The 27532-nt window shown below is 44.2% G+C and overlaps 1 protein-coding gene across 1 annotated transcript in view; it reads right to left on the reverse strand.

Annotated features, from left to right (window-relative positions):
- LOC149408915 (uncharacterized) overlaps positions 1-27532 on the reverse strand; it is a 208607-nt gene that overhangs the window by 119793 nt on the left and 61282 nt on the right. Inside the window, exons 5-12 of the mRNA XM_089650310.1 lie at positions 24564-24641; positions 24217-24470; positions 23919-24167; positions 23621-23869; positions 23323-23571; positions 23025-23273; positions 22727-22975; positions 16387-16532 (exon numbers count right to left, since the gene is read on the reverse strand). Of these exons, the coding sequence (XP_089506436.1) occupies positions 16387-16532; positions 22727-22975; positions 23025-23273; positions 23323-23571; positions 23621-23869; positions 23919-24167; positions 24217-24470; positions 24564-24641 (1723 nt within the window). The remainder of the gene's footprint in view (positions 1-16386; positions 16533-22726; positions 22976-23024; positions 23274-23322; positions 23572-23620; positions 23870-23918; positions 24168-24216; positions 24471-24563; positions 24642-27532) is intronic.

Genomic DNA, 27532 nt, shown 5'->3' on the forward strand with positions numbered 1-27532 from the left:
GAAAAATAAATCCTTAGCTTTGTGGCCTCCACGCCAATATTGCAAAATTCCCTGCAGTGGCGAATTACACTTTGTTAAAAATAAACAATTTTATATACAATAATTATTAACTGATACGTTAAGGATTATCGCAGTATAAGTAATATAGTGACGTATTTATGTTCTTTATAGATTTAATTGTGAATATAAATAATTAAAAACGGAAGAAAAATATGAGTGAATAAAAAATAGTTAATATTTGCCAATTTTTCCAAGTATCTTATGTGAATATCGTACTAGTGTATTCCACATGTATTTAACATCCTTCGTTGGAATATTCATTTACGTAAGTTATCCTATGTATGTTTGCTCACATGAGAGGATTATATTATTAAATTCTACCCTTTGCAAGTTTAATGCTGTTGTGCCTACAGTCTGCTTCAGAACAGACTGAACACTCATATTACGTTTAAGTCGCACACTGGGGCAAATACAACAGTTTAATACTAAAAACAAAAAAATAATAAAATCGATCTTACGATGACGATTCGTTTGTTGGGAAGTATTCCTTTAGTTGTAGCATAATGATATTAACAGGGAGAGGCGATATACACAACTATTCTACCTGCCAGACCTGTCAGTTGGGACCATGGAAAAAAGAAGAGAGATGAGGTGGTCGTATGAAAATTTCCCTCAAGACTTGTCGCCAACTTGCGGAGACGAAGTATGAAGTGCGGGGACGTTTGGGCGGATTTACAATGGACACGCCCATTCACCTAGCGGCACACCAGCGAAACATTAAGCCAACTATTAAATACGTGGATAGACATATATATACATGGCGAAAATAAATAAAAATTGAAAAATTTTATCTTTTGAATAAACCTAATTGTGACACGTAACAAAAGAAATAAATGAGATTTCATTTAAAAAATAATATATTTATAGCCAGGCGACATACATCAGATAGTACAAAGGTTTTTTAATGTTTCTTTTATTTAATTTAAGTAATTATGAATGACATCAGCGATAAAAAGAAAAATTGGAATCAATACGGTATGTCGGTACTTATTGGAATAACAATGTCCTATTTGACAAACCAATGCTATGAGATTGAGAACTCTAAGGTAACTTTCTTAAATTCCCAATATCGCATAACAGTGTTGTATCATGTTGTACTCCGAAGGAGTCGGCTACCACAAAAACTCGTTGCGAAAACGATCGATTTACTATAAAAATCAATAGTATCTCTGATTTTTAACCTTTTTTCTGTGTGGTTTTTACAAAATTTCATACTATATTTCATAGTTTACACGTAGGATCAATCTGACCCGCCGAGCGATCAAATCATAACGGTCTAGTAAGCCACGCCTTTTTGAGCACGGTTGAGTTTACTTGAGGTGTTGTGCCCGGTTGCTCTAGCGCCATCTTCTCCCCCCTATTTCCTCCGTGGTTGGGACCGATCACTCGTGGAGACAATACGCGCGTTTCGTGTTCCAGCGCAATCCTTAAGTTTACATATTTATTTCTCAATATACCTGATACAAACCCCAAGAGTGATTATGGAACCATCATTTTCATCTTATTTTACCGCATAATATTTTTAAAATTATATGTTGTTTTTTAGTTTTTTGAGTATAAGTATACATCAATTAAATACAACATTTGGTAATTTCAGAAATATTTAAAGAATGAAATAGCTCCGGGCACCTCCGGGCTTCAATTCGAACATTTTTAGGACCAGTAGTGAATTACTTTTACATTTTTGCCACATTTAAAGTAATTAATAATTAAGTGATAGGTGGTTGTCATTAAAATTATAATTTTTCTCGAAATCTTGGAAACAGACGATATAATATAGCGTTAGTTACAAAATCTGTCAGAGATTTATGTTGATATAAAGTGCGAATGAAAGTTAAGGTGACAGATATAGCACAACGTAACTCAACGGTTTTTGATGTTTCGTGACAAATTTTGTACTCTCTACATGATCCGAGCAGTTGATTAATAAAACAAAAAAAAATCACACAGGTGCGAAAATCAAAACCACATTCGTGACAAGACGACAATTGTTCACGATTATGAAGAACTCTGGATATAAAAAAATTCCAGATCAGCTAAATTCATTGCAGAAGGAAAAGGAATCCAGTACAGGATGTATCGGTGATCTCAAGAAAGATATCTCGAATTGGATCAATAGTTTTAAATTTTAAATATATGTATTTGACGATGAGAAGAAGCACACCGGTTTGAAATAAGAATTCTTAAAAGCAATGGAACGTGGCTGGATTCCTCAATTCCAAAATATCGTTGAGCAGTGTACAAAAAGGATGAAGCAAAAACAATTGATAGATTTGAGAAAGACTACGCCTCTAACTGAGTGATTTGGTAGTGAAATGGGACTTAGGACAGGCAGAGGCGTCTAAATGAATCACAGATATTTCATCAGATTCATTAAATCCCAGTAAATTTGAAAAGCCTTTTATCCACGGGCCTAAAATAATTAAAAAATATATATTATTGCCAATAGGTCAATTCACAGAAGAGGCCAAAGAAGCCCTAAACAAAGATTTAAAAAAAAATCAGGGAGTATCAGTACAAATTCCAATGATGATGTTTTCAATTTGTTGTTGCTGTCTTCAGATCCTCTCATAACGAGCAAAAGGAAGCGGACAAAAAACAGTTGACAATACTCCCTAAAGAAGCGGTGGAACTTCCAATGGCTCCATCATTACAGTGGAAATTACTGAATACTGATGATGATGATGATGGTAGTGATTATAATGATGATGATAATCGTGATGATAGTATTTGTACTGGACGGGAGTCCGCACAAGACTGTAGATTTAGGCGCCGGGTCCAAACCGTGTCTTCAACCGATGAGATGCTCCTTTACGGCCGATGATGATGATTGTAGTTGATATTGGTGATGAAATCTGCCTCCCGCACCCAGGTTTGGTGAATGGTGGGCACTGGGTGTGCTTTCGTCTCTGCTCGCTTCTGGTGTTGGCGGTTTTCCAAAGGAGGGCCGGCTGGTCTCGAAGAGGTAACACCAGAAGATCTTGGAGCAGAAGACTCGGCGAGGTGAGGCAGATGTTGGGCAGGAGTCACTTGTAGATAAATAAAACGCTTGGTTTCGGTGGTAAAGATGAACTGATTTATTTTGAATTATGGGGCTGCTTATATTTAATTAGCCTGACTCGTGCCCGACATTGGGCTAGGAGCCCAAAAGTGGTGGGGGGTTATACCCGCGCCAACAATGAGTTTATAGCCTCCGACAAATTGTTGCATATTCATTTTGTCGGCAGCAATGGTGATAGTGGTCGCTTAAATTTGCGAGTTAGAAAAGATTTTGAACGCTTACATGAATGACAATTACATAGTTTAAATGTATAGTAGTTATAGGAATGTGTATCTTGACAACTAGATTTTTTGAGATATTGAAGATACGACAAAAAATAAGAAATGTTTGTAAAATAAATGTGTAAAAATGATCTCAAGCGATCAAATTTGTAAAACGTGTTAAGTTAGTATTTTTCCGAAGTCCCCCGTAACATAGCGCTCAGAAAGAGATAAGATTCACTATGCTACGAGGTTCCTGGATTTTTGTACACGCAAAAAAGGTAAAAAATATTGTTCAAAAATGGGTTTACATATGGGTGAAAAACAGCTTTTTTAATATCTCCTCAGCGGTAGTATATCGAAAATAGTGTTTATTTGACTACCGCCGAGGGGATGAACAAGTAAAATATACATATTTGCAATGTTTAAAAATTGATTTTTCCATGTAAAATTTACATAGAAAAAATGCTGGACATTGATCCACGCGGCAGGTAAGCCGGCGATGTGGTATCGAAGCCATTCGGAGTCAAAGTTTTCAAGCCGCTTGGGCCGAAAACTGGACAAAAATGACCAGTGGCGGGGAGTGGTGATTTTGCCAGTGGCGTGGAGTAGGGACATTTTATGAAAGTAAAACAATTTTTATGAAATTAAATAATGTGGTCAACTACGTCCGTTACACTCCCCCCGTTTAGCTATGCTAAACTAAAAAATAGGACGTTTGTTGGTACGGCGCAGTCCGCGGCGGCCAGTCCCTCTGGGATGGTGCTGGGCTGGTGGTACTGTTGAGGCTGCATCGGTAGGTGGGGCCGGCAAGATTACAGCGAGCTTCACAGCGGGGCGGACGTAAATTCCGGTGCTCGTCTGGATCCTGGCGGTCCTCACTTGGCCGTCTGCAGCAGGGGTGGCATCAAGGACTCGACCGCGTGGCCAGCTGTTGCGGGGCATAGCGGGGTCCATGATGATCACGAGGTCATCCTTCTTGATGGGGATGACTGGCTGTTGCCATTTTTGGCGAGCAGCCAGGGTGGGGAGATATTCGCGGAGCCACCGTCTCCAGAACATATCAGCGAGTTGTTGGCTGATACGCCACTGGCGACGGAGGCATACCTCCTCATCCTGCCTGTCGTATAGTGACAGATGAGGTCGGTTTCCGGCTCTTCCCAGTAAAAAGTGGTTGGGGGTGAGGGGCTCTTCGTCCCTGGGATCCACCGAGACGTGTGTGAGGGGGCGGTTGTTTACAGTCCACTCGGCCTCGGCAAACGCTGTCCTCAAGGTCTCTTCGCGTGGAGCTCGTTCCAGCAAGATGGCCTTCAGGGCGGTTTTTACAGAACGCACCAGGCGCTCCCAAGCTCCCCCCATATGAGGAGACATTGGAGGGATGAAGTTCCATTCGATCCCCTTTGTTGACAAATGATCCCTCATCCGGGTATCATTTTTGAGTGATTCGATGGCATCCTTCAGCTCGTTGTCGGCACCATGGAAGTTCGTACCATTGTCTGAGAACAGAGCTTTTGGTTGGCCTCGGCGCGCCGTCATGCGTTGTAAAGCCATGATGGCGGAGTCCGTGGTCAGTGAAGTTGTCAGCTCAAGGTGAATGGCACGAGTAGATAGACATGTGAAGATTGCACCATATCTTTTCTCCCGATGTCTGCATACGGTGACTTCCATCGGCCCAAAGTAATCTAGTCCACAGTTTGTGAATGGAGGAACATGGTGGGCTAGCCTTGATGGCGGCAAGGGCCCCATAAGTGGGGGGGCTGGCTTGCTCCTGCGCATCTTGCAGGTGGGGCAGTTGTGGGCGATCATCCGAATATTTGTTCGCAGTCGCAGCACAAGGTAGCTGCCTCGCACCTCAGCCATCGTTCTCTCCGTACTTGGGTGATTGGCTTCCTGGTGATGATGTCTCACCAGAAGTCTTGTATAGGCGTGATCACCATCTAATATGATCGGTGTCCGCACTGCTTGAGGCACTTTACTGAGGGCTTGTAATCTGGAATTCATCCTCAGTAGGCCGTCAGGTCCAAGGAAGGGGCTCAAGGCTTTGAGCCGGCTGTCACTTGGTAGTGGATCTCCTTTCTGGAGCGCATTTATGTCATGATAAAATGTCTCTTCTTGACATATTCTTGCCCATCGGGCCTCTGCTTCTTTGATTTCATCGCTTCTTAAATATTTATCAGGTTGTTCGTGATGTTTTCCACGACACCTTTTAATAAAACGGTGTATCCAGCAGGTAGTTCGAATAAGTCGACGCCATGAAGAGAATCTGTTGATTTCGGGCAGTGTCTCTGCCACAGTTGTTGTGATGCCAACGTATTGAGGCCTCACTTCTAGGGTGCCATCATCAGGCTGAGGCAGTTTGCACCGTTCGCGCGGCCATTCTGCCTCGTCTGAGGTCAGGAAGGCTGGTCCACTGAACCATCGTCCAGAGTGCGAGAGGTCAGGAGTGTTGACGTCTCGGGTGCCGATGTCTGCCGGGTTCAGTTTGGGAGGGACCCATCTCCAATCTGCAATGCGGGTGAGCTCGTCGATCTCGCCGAGTCTGTTGGCCACAAAGGCGGAGTATGTGCGTGGATCTGTGCGCAGCCAGCACAACACTGTTGTCGAGTCTGTCCAGAACACTGTTCGCGCAATGTTGCTGCGACATTCTTTCTTCAGGGTTGCTGCCAGTCTGGCCGCCATGAGCGCTGATTGTAGCTCAAGGCGGGGTATTGATAGAGGTTTCAGAGGAGCCACTTTGCACTTGCTGGCCAAAAAGGTGGCTGTGGTGTTCCCATCAATCTCCTCGGTATGGTAGGCGACCGCACAGCATGCCTGCTCTGAGGCATCACAGAAGAGGTGGAGGGTGACGAAGCTCTCTTTGTTTTGTAAGCAGCGCCGAGGTATGGCAACTTTGCAGTCTTGCAGAAGTCCCAGCCAGTTCATCCACCTTTCGTTGTGTTCAGGTGTGATGATGTCGTCCCATCCTATGTTGGATCGCCAAACAGCTTGTAGTAGTATCTTTGATCGGACTGTGAGGCAAGCGACGAAGCCCACAGGGTCGAAGATTTTCATAACAATGCTGAGCAGCTGGCGTTTGGTAGGCCTGCTGATCAGTTCAGGATCGGCAGCATCGCGAAATGCATATAAGAATCGATCTGTGACAGGATCCCACAGAAGTCCGAGGATTCTCTCGGTATCTGCTTCTCCGCTGTTTATGGTGATGGCTGACCTGGCTCGGTCTATAAGCGGGATGGTAGCCATCACTGAAGTGTCGTTAGAGGCCCAGTTTGTTAGGTGGAATCCTCCAGTTGACAGCACTTTGGCAACAGTAGTGATGAGTGCTGTCGCTTCAGTTTTAGTATCGACCGCATCCAAATAGTCATCCATATAAAACTTTGTTTGGATGGCGGCTGCGGCAGCAGGGAATAGTGCAGAATTCTCCTGGGCCACTTTGTTTCGCACGTACTGGGCGCTGCTTGGTGAACAGGTAGCGCCAAACATCATTGATGACATCATGTAAGTACGTGGTTCTTGTTGAGGTGTTGGTCTCCATAAAAACAATTGTGACTGTTGATCTTCACTTTTGATTTTCACTTGTAAAAACATCTCCTTGATGTCCGCGGCGAGAGCTATTTTTCCTTCTCGAAACCGGAGTATATTTCCTAACAATGAAGTCAGCAGGTCAGGCCCAGTCAGCAACTGATCATTGAGGGAGGTCCCTCGGCAGCGGCTGGCAGCATCAAACACCACACGGATCTTGTTTGGTTTGTTTTGGTTCACTACGGCAAAATGCGGTAGGTACCATTTGCGGGCAGAGGGTTTTTCTACCTCTCGATCCGTAAGTTCACGTGCGTGGCCTTGTGTTATAAGTCCGTTGATTTTAGCTGCATAGGCGGTTGCCAAGTCCTTTTCCTTCGATAATTTTCTCTCCAGAGACCACAGTCGTTTTAATGCACATTGCCGATTGTCAGGCAGTGTGATATTATTCTCCTTCCATAAAAGGCCGGTTTCCCATCGGCCAGATGTCAGTTGATGGGTTGTATCTTCCATCAGCTGATTTGCACGTACTATGTGCGCAGTTACACGAGAGGCGGACGTGATCCCCAATGAGTCAATCGCAAAATTGTGTTTGATGAGATCACTCATGAGGTCGTCTTTGTGGCTCTCCTCGCGCAGGGCCAGTGTTGTAGCCTCAGCTTCGTGTTCAGGGGGCCCTCCGCCATGGGTGATCCACCCCAACGCCGTCCGTGACAATATTCGCGTAGAGTCACGAACGTCGCGCACTTCCCTCGAGACAATAAGGTGTACATTGTCTTGCCCGATGAGAAGTGTGGGGGTGATGTAGCGGCCGTGGACCCTCTGTTCAGGAAGGCTGAGCTGCTGGACGGTGTTGGCCTTGATGACGTACTCATCAGAGATTCCGGCGCCGCGTAGAGTAATTGGCACGCGGCGGGACGTCAAGTCTGTTGAGCACATGTTTTTTGCTCCGTGTAGTCGTAGCTCACGGGTAGGTCCGGTTGTGCCGATTTTCTGTGCTGTGGTGGCATCAATAAGGGTGACAGTTGAGCCCTCGTCCAGAAGCGCAAAGGTTTTAATCTGTCGCTTGGGGCCCGACAATATGACCCCCACCACTTTTAACACGGCACTTTCGGTGTGGCGTCACATATTGTGAACGTTTGCCACTGTATTGTTATTTTCACGATAGTTCGGGTTGTGAAGAAGTCGGTGGTGGGGGTATCTGCACTCCCCCACTCCGCACCAGTCACTAACTTTGCAGAATTTGGTAAAATGTTTGCCATTGAGGCATACTCGGCACAATCCGGCACTTTTAACTGTCACAAAACGGGTTTTTATGTCTTTCGCGGCGAAAGTACGACATTCGCTAAGTTGGTGGCCATTTTCACCGCACTGAACACACCCGGCGCGGTTGTCGAACTCGCGAACTTCATCGTAACTGTTTTGCACTTTTTCCCCGCTTCGATTATTTTCTCGATTATTACCAGACAAAATTTGGGGCATTCGATTATTACCAGACAAATTTTGGGGCTTTCGATTATTTTTCGCGAACTGTTGTTTTTCACTAGAATTGTTGTTGTAAACATTGTTTTCCCGCGATAAAAACCGTTCTGACGCGGCAGACGTGTTTAAACTGTTGTCACAAGTGTCACTTTTGTTCGAATTGTTTTTTCGCGAAAACTTTTCTGACGCGGCAGACATATTTAAGAAACTTTCACAGGTATCACGTTTTTTAGCACCGTTTTTGCGCGAAAACTGTTCCGTTGTCGCGAGCGTGTGTTCACGGCGTGGGCGGGACCTCGCGGGGTCAACCAAACCGGACTTTGGGATGGCGTTCGCGACGGTTTTCAGGAAGGCGGCAAACTGGCAGATGGTAGCGGAAGCCTCGTAGTGCCGCACTTCCATCAGCCACGCCAACCGCAAGGTGGGCGGCATCTTCCCCGCGATGTCACTGAGCAGCGCTGGATTCGTCAGATAGCCATCATTGTTGAGGGAGCGGAGTGATGCCACCAGGTTTTGAACTGTGCCAGAGAAGTCTGCGATGTCCTCCAGAGAGGCCTCAATTGTGAGGTGGGGCAGCTTCTTCACTTTGTCCAGCATCAGAGCAGCGAGTGAAGTAGTCCCTCCAAATCTCTGCTCCAGGACTGCCAGGATCTCCGGAACCTGGGCAGGGTCCATCAGAAGGGGGCCGACGGCTTCTCGGGCTTTCCCCTTGAGGGCCCGCTGTAGGCGGATCAAGTTTTCGCTGGAGGTCATCCGACATGTGGAGGTAGACTGGTTAAACTGAGCCCTCCAGGTGGGCCACTCCAGTGGATCTCCAGAGAATGGAGGCAGGTCCTTGGCCATAGATTGTCTGGCAATAAGGGCCGCCATTCGTGGATCGTCCTCGATTGTGGGACGGGGGCTGTCCTGAGCCCTTGAAGCTCTGATGGCTTCTGTCAGGGCGGAGGCCAGCTGAGCCATGGGACTGCCATCATGCTGAACCCAGGCTCTGGTATGTTGGGCCGTCTCATCCGCCGTAGGTTGGGGCGGGAATCTCGGCATGGAGCTGGTACTGGCTGTGGGCGGGCCATCTGGCCGTGCTGGCACGCCATACTCCTGTTCGCGCAGTGGTACGGGCGGCACATGTCCAGATGGTCCAGATGGTCCAGAGGGTCCAGGTGGTCCAGGCTGTGTCCATGGCACGTCCCACTGCTCCAGCAGTCCGGCAGGTGATCCTGGCGTCGGCGCTGGGTACCCCGGGTGGGGCAGAGGTACGGGCAGCACAGGGCCATGAGGTCCAGGCTGCACCAGTACTGGGCATCCCTGAATGGTCCAGGGTGCTGGTTGCGCAGGGCCTGCTGGCCTTGCTGCGCTCGTGATGCGTACCTCTGGTCCACCAGAGGTACAGGTCCGGCTGGCACTTCAGGTACGGCTTGCCTCTGTTCTATCAGAGGGGTGGGCGGTACGGGGCCAGAGGGTCCAGGCTGCATCATGTTTGGCCACCCTGCATTGGGCCAGGGTGACGAGGGCGGGGGACCGGCTGGCCTTGGCTGCGCCGCTGGTGAGTACCTCTGGTCCACCAGAGGCACCGGGCTCGGTTGTCCGGGCTGCACCCATCCAGGGCTGTACCCTTGGAAGCGCCAGGGTCCTCCTTGGGCAGGATACCCTTCCAGGAGTACGGGTCCAGATCGGGCAGGCACTGCTGCTGCTGGTTCCTCGTACCTCTGGTCCACCAGAGGCACCGGGCTCGATTGGCCGGGCTGCGTCCATGATGGTGGTGACCTCTCCAGGAGCTTCGAAGGTCCAGGAGGGGCAGGGGCTGCTGCTGTTGGAGCTGATTGAAGAGCTGCTTTAAGTCTCTCAATGTGCTCGGTTTGACTGCGAAGCTGTTGTCGCAATGACTCCATCGCATCCTCTTGAGATGTGTGATAAGATTCACTATGCTACGAGGTTCCTGGATTTTTGTACACGCAAAAAAGGTAAAAAATATTGTTCAAAAATGGGTTTACATATGGGTGAAAAACAGCTTTTTTAATATCTCCTCAGCGGTAGTATATCGAAAATAGTGTTTATTTGACTACCGCCGAGGGGATGAACAAGTAAAATATACATATTTGCAATGTTTAAAAATTGATTTTTCCATGTAAAATTTACATAGAAAAAATGCTGGACATTGATCCACGCGGCAGGTAAGCCGGCGATGTGGTATCGAAGTCATTCGGAGTCAAAGTTTTCAAGCCGCTTGGGCCGAAAGGATAGATGGATGAGGATAGATATAGACCTGGTTTTTGTGGTTTGTGACACAACCACACAAGCGTTTTTGTCTGGCTTGTGTACTCAGCCAGGCCCCGCTACTTTTGCCGGCCGGAGGAATCCCGCCGGCCCACTGAGCAGGCGCTCGCGCCCCCCAACTGCCTTTCTCAAGGCAACACTTTTCACGCAAAGTATTACTCAACATAAAAATCCACGCTGGCCCCTACAAACCGCCCGCAAGCACCCGAGACGTGCTCTCTTTTTAAGAGGAGACACAGACTTCCGCATGTCAAGATGTTCCCGACGAGGATGCTACCTGAAGACCACGAGGACTCCCCGGTCGTGGTACCGCCCGGCGCTCATCAAATCGCGCTGCGTAAGAAGACCGGGACCGTGCGCTATACGGTCCCCGCACCACAGCCCCGCCCCGAGGACCCAAGGACCCGGAGACCATCCACCACCACGGCTCCCACGACGCCCGACGCCACCGAGATGACGGAGCCCGTAGCAGGCCCCTCCTGGGCAGCAGGACCCAGTCCTGCCCCCACGCGCCCCCCGATAGGCCCAGCGTCGGCCTACGTGGCGCCCCCCAGACCGCAGCAGCCGATGGAGACGGCTGCCCCCCAGGATGGAGGCTGGACGAGGCCGTCCAACCCCGTGAAGAGGCCCATGTCCCCACGGGGACCACAACCGCTCCAGTGTGGCAACCGATTTGATGAGTTGCCCGAGGTAAGCGAAGGCGCCGGCGCGCCGCGTATAAAGCGTGCCAATACTAATAATAATTTCTCTCCCGCAGGTACCGGCAGGAGAGACCGCGTTCCCCCGGTTGTGATGACCCTGGGGAACATGACGCACGCGCAGATCACAGCTGCGGTGCAAGGACATCTGGGAGCTGGTAAGCCCTTCACTTTCAGATACAACAGGGGCGGCACGGCTAACATTTTCGTGCGCACGATGGAGGACCACCGCGCCCTTACCAACGGGCTGCGAGCGGAGGCTCGCGGCTTCCATACATTCACGGCCGAAGCAGAAAAGATGAAAAAGGCCGTCATCAAGGGCCTGCCGCTCGTAGAAGTGGAAGATATCAAGGCAGACCTGGAATCGCAGGGATTTCCAGCAGTGAAGGTGGTCAAGATGACCGCCTCAATAGAATATCCCATATACTTAGCGCACTTCAGTAAGGAAGTCAACATGGGACAGCTGCGCGCGGCCGTCAAATACCTGTGCCACTGCCGAATTCGACTCCAGAAGCACAGGAGCAACCATTTACAGCACGGCACCCAGTGCTACAGGTGCCAAGACTTCGGGCATGGGTCCCGAAACTGCTCGCACACAGCAAGGTGCGTAAAATGCTTAGTGGAGCATGCTTCGGCAGAATGCCCCAAGAAGACAAGAGATGAGCCCGCCGCATGCTGCAACTGCTCAGGCCCGCATCCCGCCAACTACAGAGGCTGCCCCAAGCGGGTAGCGTACGTCGCCTCAATACAGCAGCGACCTGCCAGAAGGGCCCAACGCCCGCCGGCAGAACAGAACCCGAGCAGGCCACCTCCTCAGCCGAGGACGGATGGACGCACATGGGCCAACGTAGCCGGAGGCACCGCCCCCGCCCAAGAGCAGCGCGAGACCGCGCCGCCCCCACAGCCACGCCCACAGCAGGAGCCCGTGCGCGCGCCCACCTCTTCAGATGACAACCTGGACCTGATGGCCCTGCTCCAAGGCCTCCTGAGGATGCGATCACAGCTCGCCCGCTGCGCAACAAGAGCAGACAAGCTCGTCATCCTGATTGAGCTCCTAGACACCCTCGATGCCTAATACCGAGACGGTGAAAGTCCTCGTATGGAACGCATTTAGCGTGCGCAACAAGACAGACGAACTGCTCGCTTTGGCAAACGAATTACACACCGACATTATTCTCCTATCAGAATCTCATTTGAATCCAAGCGTACCGCTGAGAGTGCAAGGTTTCGAGATTTATCGTGACGATCGACAAGGAAGATCAGGCGGAGGAACCGCAATATTCGTTCGACAATATATGACGTCCACAAGAATACCTACTCCGAAGTTGAAGCACGCTGAAGCCACGATTATCGAAGTCACCATAGAGGGTAGAGCGCATACCATCATCTCCGTATACTGCACCCATAGTAACCTAGTGAGAGAAGATCTCAATAAATTGCTCAATCTGGGACCAATTGTTGTGATGGGAGGCGATTTGAACGCCAAACACAACTACTGGAATAACTACAGAGGTAATGCGAACGGAAATACGCTCTTTACACACATGCAGACAAATACCTATTCGATAATGGCGCCCGACAGACCTACGTACTACTCGCGACTATCTAGATATCCGAGTACATTGGATATAGTACTCGAGAAAAATGTTAAGACAATATCTCCACTGCGCACATTAGACGAACTGTCTTCGGACCACCTGCCCGTGAGCTTTACTATAGGCGGCACAACTTCAAGGACCCCCAGAAAACAGCGCAATTACAAGGATGCGAACTGGGAAGGATTCAAAAAAGAAGTCAACGAACGAATTCATCTCACTTCGGGAACTCTGCGCACGCCACAAGAAATCGACGCAGCTACAAGCACTCTCACAGAGATTCTTCAAACAGCACAAGATACACACATTCCTCTCAAAGAAATACACCCATACACGATCAAGCTTCCCGAGTACGTTCTATCGCTCATCAAGGAGAAAAATCGCCTGCGACGCATGTTTCACCGCACATGCGACGAATATTTCAAGACAGCGTATAACTGCCTGCAGAGGGAAATCAAGACCGAAATCGCAGAACTAAGCGCGAACTTTGGGACAAAAAAGTCGCATCACTCACGCCGAAGGATAATTCCCTATGGAAAATGGCAAGCGCGCTGCGACATAAAGACTTCACAATCCCCCCGCTACAGAAATTGAACGGCCCCGGGACGGCGCTTTCGCTACAAGAAAAAGCTGAAACACTCGCCGACGGATTCGAGAGAGCCTACGCCGCTACAGACGGCCTTTCCGACCCGGCTACGGACCGGATCGTAGCTGACTCTCTACGAGACTTGAGAGAAGCGGAGCAGACAAACGCTGAAGATATTCACTTTGCTACGCCAAGCGAGATTGCTGTCACAATCAGGCGATTGAGAACAAACAAGGCGCCGGGAAGCGATCAAATTCACAACATTTTACTCAAACATCTCCCTCAAAAAGCCATCATCTACACAACAAAATTGTTCAATGCCTGCCTCATGACCGGGCATTTCCCCCAGATTTGGAAATCGGCGACCGTGCTGCCTTTCGCAAAGCCGAATAAAGATAGAACGCAGCCGACAAGTTACCGGCCGATTAGCCTATTATCTACGCTGAGCAAGGTATTTGAACAAATTATACTCAACAGGCTTGTACCACACCACGACGACAACAAAACGTTGCCAGACGAGCAGTTCGGCTTCAGAAAGAGGCACTCCACGACCCATCAACTCACCAGAGTAGCGGAATACATCGCAAGAAAATTTAACGAACATCGCTTCACCGCCGCTGCGCTCATCGACCTAGAGAAGGCATTCGACACCGTATGGATAGACGGGCTCGTGCATAAACTGCACCGCACTAACACGCCCATATACCTAACGAGACTGATACAGGAATACCTAAAGAATAGATCGTTCAGAGTGTTCATAAGGAACGTGCTATCTTCAATGCGTGAGATTCCAAAAGGCGTGCCGCAAGGAAGTTTACTTGGACCATTTCTCTTCATTCTGTTTACCTTCGACATCCCCCGAGACGAGAGATGCAATCTGTCTATCTACGCAGATGACGTCAAACTATACGTTTCCTCGCTGAAAGCGAATATGGCCGCTATTTACCTACAGAGGGCGCTCGACGCGCTCGTAGAATACTACAAAAAATGGCGCCTGAAACTGAACGAGGCGAAAACTGAAGCCATCATGTTCACGAGAAAACGTGTAAACAGAACACCTGACTTTAACATCGAAATGGGAGGACACAGCATAGAATGGAAAGATGAAGTGATATATCTGGGCCTGACCATGGACTCCCGCCTCAACTGGAAATCTCACCAAGCGAAGATGCACACGCGCACGCGACAAGCGATCGGCATGATGAAGCCAATTTTCAATAGACGGAGTCCGCTACTTCCCAAAACCAAACTCCTCGTCTACTACTCGCTCATTCGTCCAGTACTCTCGTATGCGATTCCCGTATGGAGCAGCATCTCACACTCAGACCACAAGAATCTACAGACACTTCAAAATTTCTGCATTAAAATCACATACAACACGAGACTCAGAACAAACTTGAAGAGATTACACGAACGAGAACAAATTCCAACTCTATACGAATTCACACACAGACTGACTGAACGCTTTTACAAATCACTCACACTTAGTAAAAATCAACTAATACGAGACATAGGACAATACAATGCTCCGAGCGACTTGACATTCAGATACACACATAAACTACCAAAACACATCCTCATGGACCATGACCACATATGGCACATACCAGAACTAGACGCGGACGAATAGCGAGCAGTAGGTATTTCCTAAACTCCCGACCTTCTTCCCAAATATATAATGTTTATATATCTATTTATATATTTATATAATATTTTATAATTTGTATGTATATGTATGTTTATTTTCTATCTTCCCATAAGTATATATTAACATAAAAACAGACACACACACACACATCTCAAAAATGCAGGACATCATATACCGATGTTACTGAAGGCCGCAAACGTTTCAAGTTGACGTTCGGCCGCTCCTTCCTGGGTAAGGTTTTCTGCGATTTTCCTTACTCCCAACGGCAAATGCGGAAGGACTCCAACAAAAGGGCGCAGCCAAAATTTCCTCCCCATTCCCAACACAACACAAACAGACACGTATGTAGTATATGGCCGCTGTAGGTCGCCGCTGGTGCTGATGCTGGATGATGATACATGCAATTTTAGTAGGGTTTTTAGGTAACAAATTTTTTCCCTACCGAGAAAATACAAGGCCTCTAAGTCTATAAAAGCCAGGTAATATTTGAATAAACCCATATGAGGTAAATATTGTGAGGCGCATATGACGCCGTTCTATTTGTATAAAGAACATTAACTTTAAATTCAGTAAATTTAAATGATTCACCACTTCATGGAATATAAGAATCTAGAAAATGAAAAAAAAAAATGCTTGGGCCGAAAACTGGACAAAAATGACCAGTGGCGGGGAGTGGTGATTTTGCCAGTGGCGTGGAGTAGGGACATTTTATGAAAGTAAAACAATTTTTATGAAATTAAATAATGTGGTCAACTACGTCCGTTACAGTATTGTTGATGATGATGATTATGATAGTGACGATGACTTAAACATGCCAGACGACAACAGAGTTAAAGTGTTTCCTAGTTAATTAACTAAATTGTATATAATTGGTCGGTGGCGTAGAATATAAATTAATGCGAAATCTAAAAATTAAACAATAATAAATTTGTGATGTGTTTAATATAATGCGTCCATGAGGTCTATTATAATTCCTAGGTATTTTATTTTGTCGGTTTTTTCTAAAGCAGGGCAATAGAAAATTGCAAGTATTGATTTACGTAAGTAATAAAGTCGTTAGCGCTGCGAAAGTGAATTAGAAATTGAAACATGGAAATTATAGGAAAAATGTATTTTTGTTAGTACGGCAGACATTTATTTTCAGTTTTATATCTCAAGTCTTAGATTGAATCTTAAATATGGTTATTCGTTGGCACGAATTTGGTCCTTCTAAGTAGCTTTTGGTGGGATTGTGAAGGTAGGTTTGGGGATGTTGGTGTGTTGACTCACCCCATGGCGCTATGGTAGTGCGTGTTCTTCATGGAGCTCACGATGTAGGTGCCGTTGCGCGGGTTCTCCCCCTGCTGCAGCGCGTTGAGCAGCGCGCCCGCGTACAGGTGCACCGCGTCGTACAGGTACGCTGCCTCGGGACGGATCTAATCGACACACAACACAACATACATTACACATTACAGATGGTTGAAATTCTTCAAATTATTGTTATAGTATGCATTATAATGGTTCCGACACTACGAAGCGTGATACTCATAACCTAGACGAGTGCAAGTAAGTATCAAGCAGTAGCTGAACCTATGTTGATCGCACTGAAAGCTTCCAAAAAATTTACGATCTGTTACATCGCTTTAGTAATCAATTTAATCGCATTCCTAAATAAACTAGGAAAAAAATCGCCGATACTTTATTCTTTTAGAAAATAAGTTAGAAGGGAAGTAACATTTGATAGGAAACTTAAATGGTCTTCCCATATTAATAATTTAGTAACTAAATGCGAAAAAAAATAAATATCATCAAATCATTATCTGGCGTTTGGTGGAGAGCTCACCCTACTTGCATTAAGTTGCTTTACAACGCACTTATTCGAAGCCATCTCGATTATGCCTGCCCACTTTTTAGTACTGCCTCAAAAAATGTACTTGATAAATTAGACAAAATTAAATCTAAATCTTTGCGAATTATAACTGGAGCGATGCAATCGTCACCCATCAATTCCCTTCAAGTAGAATGTTCTGATCCTCCTCTTTATTTAAGGCGTCAACTATTTGCTGACAAATTTGTTCTTAAATGGTAAGTTCGAAACATCGGCTAAAGAAGGAGTTAGGGCAAAACGGCATAACACCCCAAAAACAAACAACAAAAATTGTTGTTAAATGTTTAAATTCTAAATGTCATCAGGTTATCCCCAGCGTCTTGTTGTTCATTGACTCAACCCATTCATCTACAATCAGAGCTTCAACTAAATCTCTTCCTGACATCTGTAAAAATTTTAAGCCTCTATCAGAGCTTCACATCATCCAAAATGATCTACTTCTCTTATACAAATTAAAATATAGTCACGTCACCCTATACCCAACAATATTAGAAGGGATCGGAATCCTTAAAAGTCATTCCAATCTCCCGGCCCGAACTGTCAATAACATGTTCAATGACATTATTTTATCTAAATGGCCCAACTTTTCTCTTTTATTTACTGATGGATCCAAATCTCCCGACTCTCCTAACTGTGGTATAGGTATTAACGTTTACCACAATAATTCTAATGACAGAATATTTCATTCAATTTCAAATCAATTTTCAATATTTTCAGCCGAGTGCATTGCAATAATAGAATCTCTCAAATATATAATCAAAAATAATTTTGAACATTCCCTCGTTCTCTCTGACTCTCTCAGTTCCCTCCAAAAACTTAAATCCAGTCCTCTTCTTCATCCTGATGAACACTTTGTATGCCTTATTCGAGAGATTTAAAGCCTCCATTCAAAGCTCTGGTAAAACTGTAACTCTGATTTGGATTCCTGGACATGTTGGTATCATGGGTAATGATATTGCGGATGCCTTGGCAAAACAAGGAGCGTCCAACCCTGTTGTTACCCTCGTAAACCATATTCCCCTATCTTTCCATCATCAAAGATAGGTCCCACAATGTTTGGTCGGAGTATCGGCACATTGCTAGTCAATCCAAGGGAGCCTGCTATGCCTCAATACAAAGGACTATTCCATCAAAACCGTGGTTTCAGCAATTCCCTCATTTTTCCAAAAAATAAATTTCTTCACTCATTTGAATGAGGATCGGACATTGTTCCGTTCCTTCCCACCTTTTTAAAATTCACGTCCTTGACTCCCCAGATTGTACATTCTGTGGTCTAGAAGTGGGAACTTTAGATCACATATGTTTTGGTTGTCCCGCTCTAAACAAATATCCTCTCTTCTATCAAGCCTTATCTAAAATTGCCTCCCCTCCATTCAACATCTCATTTCTTCTAAGTCTGAACTCCATTCCAATTTTCATTATAATTTTGAAATTTGCCTATTTAAATAAAATTAATATTTAAATTCACCTTTCATTTCTCAATAATTTTAAATGATGGCCAAGAACACCCTTGAAGAGTGAAAGCCAGAAATAATGGAAAAAAATAAGTAAGAAGGGATTGCATTTAGTTGCCCTGAATGTCACACCAGAAAAACTATTTATTCAATACGTATAATATTATTGATTTCCTTTGCTCAACTTGCCTGCTGGTTTGTTTGCTGGTGGTGGTTGGGAACTGCCTCGAACGCGAGAAGCGCGGTGGACAGGGTGTACAGAGCCTATAATGTTATGTATTTTAATGGATGAATAAAAAATGGAAGTGTTCTGTATGATTCCTGGTAGTACAGTACATACTTAATATTATGTAGGTATCTACTGTATATTTATTATTTAATTAAAAAAACCATACGTTGCTACCAAAAACGCAATCTTTGGCCAGAAATGATATTTTTGTTAGCTCTATTGGTACGCGAGTTCAAATATCCATTCAAGCTAAATAATTATGAAACTCTGTAACGTGTGGGTTACTACCCAACTACACATCCCTACTGGTGCTATCCCATAGACATATGAATATTAGTCATATGTCTATGGGCTATCCCAATTCTAGCCGGAGTTTGCCGGAGTTTGCTGAAGGCTCCCGATGGTCCGAGCGCAATGATAGAAAATATTGTTGTACGAGCATGGTGGATCCATAAAAGGAAGAAGTTCATGCACTGGAGACTGGAAGTTATACTACTCTACCCTCTACCAACTCTTGCGGGTGGTCGAAGTAATTACAATTGCTTTCAATAGCCGCTAACACATGGTAGTCCTCTCCCTAGAAGTCTGCAAAGAGTTCGACAAACTCTGGCACAGAGGCCTCATTTATGAAATATCCCTCCTAGGTATCCCCTTATCAATGATCCAACTCAAAGTCAATTTTATTAAAGATCGTAAATTTAGAATCAAATTAGATGGAATTCTTTCCACAGTGAGATTGTTAAGGCTCTATTCTCTCGCCAGCTCGCTTCAATATCTATTTAAGCGATATACAACCATAAAAACTAAAATGGGCAAATTTGCAGACAATACCGAAATCATGTCGACCTCAGTAAGCGGAATAACAGCTGCCCATGATTTTCTAGCCCACGCTTCAGAATTAGAAACTTTTTAAAACAATGACGAATTAGCATAAATCCCTTAAAAAGGGCAGCCTGTGTTTTCTCACAAAGACACCCAAAAAGGCCTCCCAACATCCACCTATTTGGAGAAAACGTCTCTTGGAAAAAAAAACATTAAATACCTCGGAGTAACCCTCGACAGTAAATTAACCTGGAGAAAACACATCAATGAAATCTTATCCTCAGCCAATAAAAACTTATCAGCCCTCTACCCCATGCTATGTAAAAAAAATACAAATAATTATCAATCAAAAACAAACTCTTAATTTAAAAATCGATAATAAGGCCAAAACTAGCTTATGCAATGCGAGTCCCATCTGACCCACGCTTCAGAGTCGTATTTGAAAAGGCTCCAATCTTTCAAAATAAAGACGTACGTATTGCCCTGGGAGCACCCAAATGGATGAGGGTTTCCCAATTTCATCACGACTCTGAGGTGTCACTCCTTAAAACACACATCTCGTCTCAAAACTCAACAAAACAACAAAAGTCTCGCGGAATCAAAATATAAAAACCCAATATAAAAAAACCGAACCAAATCCTACGTAGAGACTAATTCTCCCCATAATGCAGCCATGTTGCATTGCAAATATTTTTTTCACAAATCGAAATTACACCTTTCAATTAAAATCACGATGAAAGACAAAGGGCTCTTTTTGGCTTGGAGCTCTGTATGCCATTATTTAAAGAAAATAAAAAAAAACCTTATACTGGGAGAACATGAAACAAAATACTTTCTCCATCTGAATTTTAACTCTAATTACTTTGTATTCACATCTGTTTGAGGCACGAGGACTTCGCTATTTCACACCCCCGGCGCTTGGCGTGACTCGGATTCCATAACTACATTTTGAAAGCACAACACGGTTCAGTACCACAAGCAGTCTTCTCGTAATAATCATACTTAACTTGTTCTAGTTAGCCTCTAACTTCTGGTAGTGATGGCTGCGTGGACATGGGATTTAGTAAGCTAGATACTGAGCCAGAGTTCAGCCAGGAATTTAATAAAATTCTGGAAACTTTGGGTGCTCGGAGATAAATATCGAAGTGTAATTTACTCAGCCTTTCACCATGCAAGGCTCTAAATGCTACTAATTAGTTTCTATAGGTGGACCTACAGACAAAGATCTTTTAAGTACTATTCTATAAAACCGTATAGCTGCATTTCACCTACTTTGAAACAACCTGCTGTTAATTCACCAATTCACAAACTATAATACAGATCGCAGACTGGATGAACACAATTTTTCCATAACCTATTGACCAAAACCAAATATATAAACTAAACAAAACACAATATAACTATTTATTTTTGGAATAACTTAATGAGTGAACCTCAAATTGTAATATTTAATTATAAAAGACAATGTAAGCGATTCTTAAACGAAAATTTGAATTATTATTCGCTCTCCGTTCTTTTCAATTAATGTAATTATTATTCGCTCTCACCCATTAGCTCTCGCTAATATTGACTTTAATAATTATATTTAACAATTTGAGGTTTTACCCATTAATATTCCCAAAATAAATATTCATCCTGGACTTGCAGAAAATTCAATGGGTGTCGCACATTGAAATAAAAATAGAATATATTTATCCAAGACACTGTCTAGGTTGCATTTAGTTTGAGTTGAGTCTTGCGATTATACATAAAGACAGCAGCCAATAATAATGTGCGGTGAGAAAATGAATGTGTTGTTAGTTCTTGTTCGAAGTATAAATATGACCGAAGGAGATAGGAATACATTAGCTCAGTTGGTAGAGTCCTAAATGCGATCTTATCTTTTCCTGAATCGCTAATATTATTGTCTTTAATAATTAAATATTACAATTTAATAAGTTTGTACATTTTGTTATTAGTTCTACTTACATAGATTATTGTTGTATAATTGTTTGATATTTTTTAAAATACTTTCTTTGATTGTCACCAACCGAATATAACTCCTCGAACTGGTCTCTCCATTTTAAAATATATTAAGATTCAATCGAAAAAAATCCTCAAAAATTCCTAAGACACATTAATTTTAAATTCGGTATTCCCATTGAAAGTATAAATTATATTTACTTAAAGAAAAAAAATAATTTTATAGAAACCCTCTGATCGAAGAATTATATCCGACTTAATATTTGTGTTTGTAAAAATTGTAAATGGTATTGTAGACAGCCTTGATTTAATTAACCTCGTTGAATTTTATATACCTACAAGAGATACTCGTTTTAAAATCCTGTTTAAATATAATAATTCCATGACTGAGCATTTCAAACACTCGCTTGTACCTAGATTACATGAAGTTAGTAAAAGGTACGCAGATGTAGCGGATCTGTTTAACTGCACAGAAGCTGGGTACATAAAGGCTATACTATCGTATCTTTTAAATCATTATCAATAAAACCTAAGTCCAACTGATACTTGTTTATAATATACTTTTATCTTCTTCTAGACCGTGTATTAATGTTATAGTATCTGTCGTCATTTTATGATCAAATACCACAGTTATATATCCTATGTTTGTATTCTGTGACATGTAATTATTGTGTATGGTATATTTATATTGTGGAATTAAATACATAAACAAATAACCGAATATGCAATACTGCCGCCATGGTTGGAACAAGAGTATCCTTGAGATTTGAAAAGACGATGCTATGTTATTACTTATGACGGCATAATAACACTTTCCTTAATTCATGCGAACACCTTCTTCTAGGACAGATTCTCTTAGTGAGGTGTTCGCAAAACACTATGACTAACCCATACAGAGTATACGAACATTTCTTTTATAACTGGTACTATATGCGATATATGTAAAAGAATGTATGCACATCATCTTGCAGACTTGCCATCTTCATGCCCCCGATGTAGGTGACGGCATTGCGGTAGTTGAAAGGCGGCAGCTCCATGTGGCGGTTGACTTGCACGGAGAAGTGCTGGAAGTTGCGCGGCGCGCTGGGCACCACGCCGAGGAAGGCTCGGAAGGCGCGCGTCACGGAGGGGTCGGGCCCGGAGGACGCGTCCCGCAGCAGCCCGCGCAGGTACTTGGTGGGCGCGCCCGACTCGTACTGCTCGATGTCCACCCCCAGCACCCAGTACTCTATGCGATATATGTAAAGGTATGTATGCACTGCACATCAGACTTACCATCTTCATGCCCCCGATGTAGGTGACGGCATTGCGATAGTTGAAAGGCGGCAGCTCCATGTGGCGGTTGACCTGCACGGAGAAGTGCTGGAAGTTGCGCGGCGCGCTGGGCACCACGCCGAGGAAGGCTCGGAAGGCGCGCGTCACGGAGGGGTCGGGCCCGGAGGACGCGTCCCGCAGCAGCCCGCGCAGGTACTTGGTGGGCGCGCCCGACTCGTACTGCTCGATGTCCACCCCCAGCACCCAGTACTCTATGCGATATATGTAAAGGTATGTATGCACTGCACATCAGACTTACCATCTTCATGCCCCCGATGTAGGTGACGGCATTGCGATAGTTGAAAGGCGGCAGCTCCATGTGGCGGTTGACCTGCACGGAGAAGTGCTGGAAGTTGCGCGGCGCGCTGGGCACCACGCCGAGGAAGGCTCGGAAGGCGCGCGTCACGGAGGGGTCGGGCCCGGAGGACGCGTCCCGCAGCAGCCCGCGCAGGTACTTGGTGGGCGCGCCCGACTCGTACTGCTCGATGTCCACCCCCAGCACCCAGTACTCTATGCGATATATGTAAAGGTATGTATGCACTGCACATCAGACTTACCATCTTCATGCCCCCGATGTAGGTGACGGCATTGCGATAGTTGAAAGGCGGCAGCTCCATGTGGCGGTTGACCTGCACGGAGAAGTGCTGGAAGTTGCGCGGCGCGCTGGGCACCACGCCGAGGAAGGCTCGGAAGGCGCGCGTCACGGAGGGGTCGGGCCCGGAGGACGCGTCCCGCAGCAGCCCGCGCAGGTACTTGGTGGGCGCGCCCGGCTCGTACTGCTCGATGTCCACCCCCAGCACCCAGTACTCTATGCGATATATGTAAAGGTATGTATGCACTGCACATCAGACTTACCATCTTCATGCCCCCGATGTAGGTGACGGCATTGCGATAGTTGAAAGGCGGCAGCTCCATGTGGCGGTTGACCTGCACGGAGAAGTGCTGGAAGTTGCGCGGCGCGCTGGGCACCACGCCGAGGAAGGCTCGGAAGGCGCGCGTCACGGAGGGGTCGGGCCCGGAGGACGCGTCCCGCAGCAGCCCGCGCAGGTACTTGGTGGGCGCGCCCGACTCGTACTGCTCGATGTCCACCCCCAGCACCCAGTACTCTATGCGATATATGTAAAGGTATGTATGCACTGCACATCAGACTTACCATCTTCATGCCCCCGATGTAGGTGACGGCATTGCGATAGTTGAAAGGCGGCAGCTCCATGTGGCGGTTGACCTGCACGGAGAAGTGCTGGAAGTTGCGCGGCGCGCTGGGCACCACGCCGAGGAAGGCTCGGAAGGCGCGCGTCACGGAGGGGTCGGGCCCGGAGGACGCGTCCCGCAGCAGCCCGCGCAGGTACTTGGTGGGCGCGCCCGGCTCGTACTGCTCGATGTCCACCCCCAGCACCCAGTACTCTATGCGATATATGTAAAGGTATGTATGCACTGCACATCAGACTTACCATCTTCATGCCCCCGATGTAGGTGACGGCATTGCGATAGTTGAAAGGCGGCAGCTCCATGTGGCGGTTGACCTGCACGGAGAAGTGCTGGAAGTTGCGCGGCGCGCTGGGCACCACGCCGAGGAAGGCTCGGAAGGCGCGCGTCACGGAGGCGTCGGGCCCGGAGGACGCGTCCCGCAGCAGCCCGCGCAGGTACTTGGTGGGCGCGCCCGACTCGTACTGCTCGATGTCCACCCCCAGCACCCAGTACTCCCCTGACCATACAACAAACAAACAAACACACATACTCTTCATTCTTATTCACTTTGATGTATTCAATGAAATATATAGAAAATAATAAAACTCACCCTTGTCGAATAATTTCATCTCGTCCATAGCGACCATCAGTCCGAGATGGTCATAATGGTTTCCCAGGCTGACATAAACTGGAACAAAAGGAAACACGATCCGTTTATGTTTTCCCGATTTATCACTCAAGAAGGAAAATAATTGACTAAAGAATATTATTTATTTTTTATTATTATTGTTATAAGACTAGATGCGTTTCCAAAACTATTTGTGTGCCCTTCGTTGACTTTGTCGCCAATTTCAAAAATTCACAATAATTAGCGGTTTTCGAAATATTATAAAAATATTTTATTTGAAGGAAGCAAATACTCTGTGGTGTGACATTTTTATTTTTTTATTATGGTATAATATTTTACATTTCTTAGAACAATTTAGTAATGTTGGCCTCACTGGGTGGCGTATCCGTGCTATTATACCATTTTATATTAAATGAAAAAAACATAATTTGTAATACACCACTTTTATTTTTGAATTGAAAAAGATCGCCAACCGGGTCTCGCTTTTCTCGAGCTTCGTCAGGGCTTATTATTAACTAAAGATAATTAGTAAATAAAAACAATGAGTGATAGAGATACAAAATAGAAAGAAAGAGACACACATACAGAGTTTTCCAATAAGAGGTGTTATTTTGAATAGCCCGCTATTTCGGTAGATGTTACTTTTGAAGCTGTAATTTTTTGACATTTGACAAGAAGAAACTATATCATTAATAAAAATTCACTTGACTGAATCAAATGCAAATCATCTTGAGTGATGAGGCCCATTTCCACCTCGGTGGCTTCGCCAAAAAGCAAAATTGTCGCATCTGGGGCTCGGAAAACCCAAGAGTTATTGTTGAAAAGCCTCTCTATCCTCAACGTGTGACTGTTTGGTGCGGTGTATGGTCCAGCGGAGTCATTGGACCTTAATTTTTTGAAAATGAGGCTGGAGCAACAGTTGCGGTGAATGGATTGCGTGCTATTGAGAGATTATTAATGATTTTTTATAGCCGGAATTGGATGGTATTGATTCGAACAACGTTTACTTTCAACAAACGGCGCTACGTGCCACACAAGCAACGAAACCATTGATCTTTTACGATTGAATATCAAAATAACACCTCTTATTGGAAAAGCCTGTATATATCCCCATCATTAAATGATTTTTTATTTGTAAAAGAACTAAAATCTTTTGTTAGAAATCTTGACAGAAACAATTTTACTTTTTCCATTTTGACAGGTGACATTAATATAAATATTAATGATAACAATATAAATGTAAATTGTCAAAATGAGTATCTAGATTGTTTATCAAGCTCTGGATATACGTCATATATTAGCTCACCAACTAGAGTAACCTTAAGTAACTCTGCATGTTTAGACCACATATTTGTCAAGTCGCACAAGGCGACCAATATTATCTCTTCAATTCTTGAAACTAATATCACAGATCATTACCCGACCTTTTATGGACACCATTTCAAAAATACACCTCTAAACCAAAATTCTGTAACTCTAGAAAAAGTAGACATTGATTATAAAACTCTAAACTCTTTACTTCAGTCAGAAAACTGGGAAAATGTAATATCAATAGAAAATCCACATTTAGCATTAGAGAATTTCTATAATACTCTTAGAGAGTATATTCTAAAAAGTGAAAGTAAAATAGTTGTCACTAACAGAAAATATAAAAAAATTAAACCTTGGATTACAGTTGGATTAATTATATCAATTAAACAAAGGGATAAATTATATAGAGAAATGATAAAATATCAAATGGATTGCCAAAATAATAATCTCAGAACAATGCCTTACCTGAAAACAAAATATCTAATGTACCGAAACTTACTAAATAGACTGATACGAAACTGCAAAAAGAAATACTATTGTGAACAAATTGAAAATGCTAAAAATAATACTAAAAAAACTTGGAATATTATAAATGAAATTGCCAACAAAAAAATTATGTCTTCAAATATTGTAAATGAGGTTAAAATAAATAATGAAATAATAACTAACAAATCGACCATTGCAGAATGTTTTAATAACTTCTTTACAAATATAGTAGACGAGGTACTTCAATCTTCCGGCATTAATGTTAATCATGATTATATGGAGACATCTCCTCTATTAGACTCTAATAACGATTCAATTAACTCAATAGAATATTTTTCTCCTATTACATTTAATGAAATTGAAAAATATATTGATAACCTAAAACCATCCAACTCTAAGGGAAATGATGGCCTATCATGTGATACATTAAAAAAAATAAAACAACATGTATTAACGCCATTACAACATATCTTTAATATATGCCTCAAAGATGGTCATTTTCCAGAACAGTTTAAAATCTCCACTATAATACCTATTCATAAATCTGGGGATACGCATAAATTAGACAATTACAGACCAATATCCCTTGTTTCAAACCTATCAAAAATATTCGAAAAATGCATCAAATTTAGAGTCATTGAACACTTAGAAAAATATAAAATTCTATCGAAAAACCAATACGGCTTTCGTAAAGATCTAAGCACTGAGGATGCCATATATGAATTGACAAAAAATATTTATACATCTATCGATAAAAAAAAGAAATGTCTTGCCATATTCCTAGATTTAAGAAAAGCTTTCGACACCGTTAATCATAATTTACTCATTAAAAAAATAACTCAACTGGGCTTCAAAAAACACACACTAAAATTACTATCAAACTATCTTAAAGACAGAACACAAAAAACAAAAATTGGGAATAATTATAGTTCAGAAACACAGATAAAAAACGGAGTTCCGCAGGGAACTGTTCTTGGCCCGATTTTATTCTTAATTTATATTAATGATTTATGTAATTTTGTAATCCCTGGTAAAATTGTTTCTTACGCCGATGACACGGCAATAATAGTGGATGGTAATAATTGGACAGAAACTTTTTCGAATGCAACTGTATGTATTTCACTTGTTTCAAAATGGTTAAAATACAACAAACT

The sequence above is a fragment of the Hesperophylax consimilis genome, unplaced genomic scaffold, assembly GCF_061612785.1.
Source record: "Hesperophylax consimilis isolate HC1 unplaced genomic scaffold, BYU_Hcon_1.0 scaffold_42, whole genome shotgun sequence".
Taxonomy (NCBI): domain Eukaryota; kingdom Metazoa; phylum Arthropoda; class Insecta; order Trichoptera; family Limnephilidae; genus Hesperophylax; species Hesperophylax consimilis.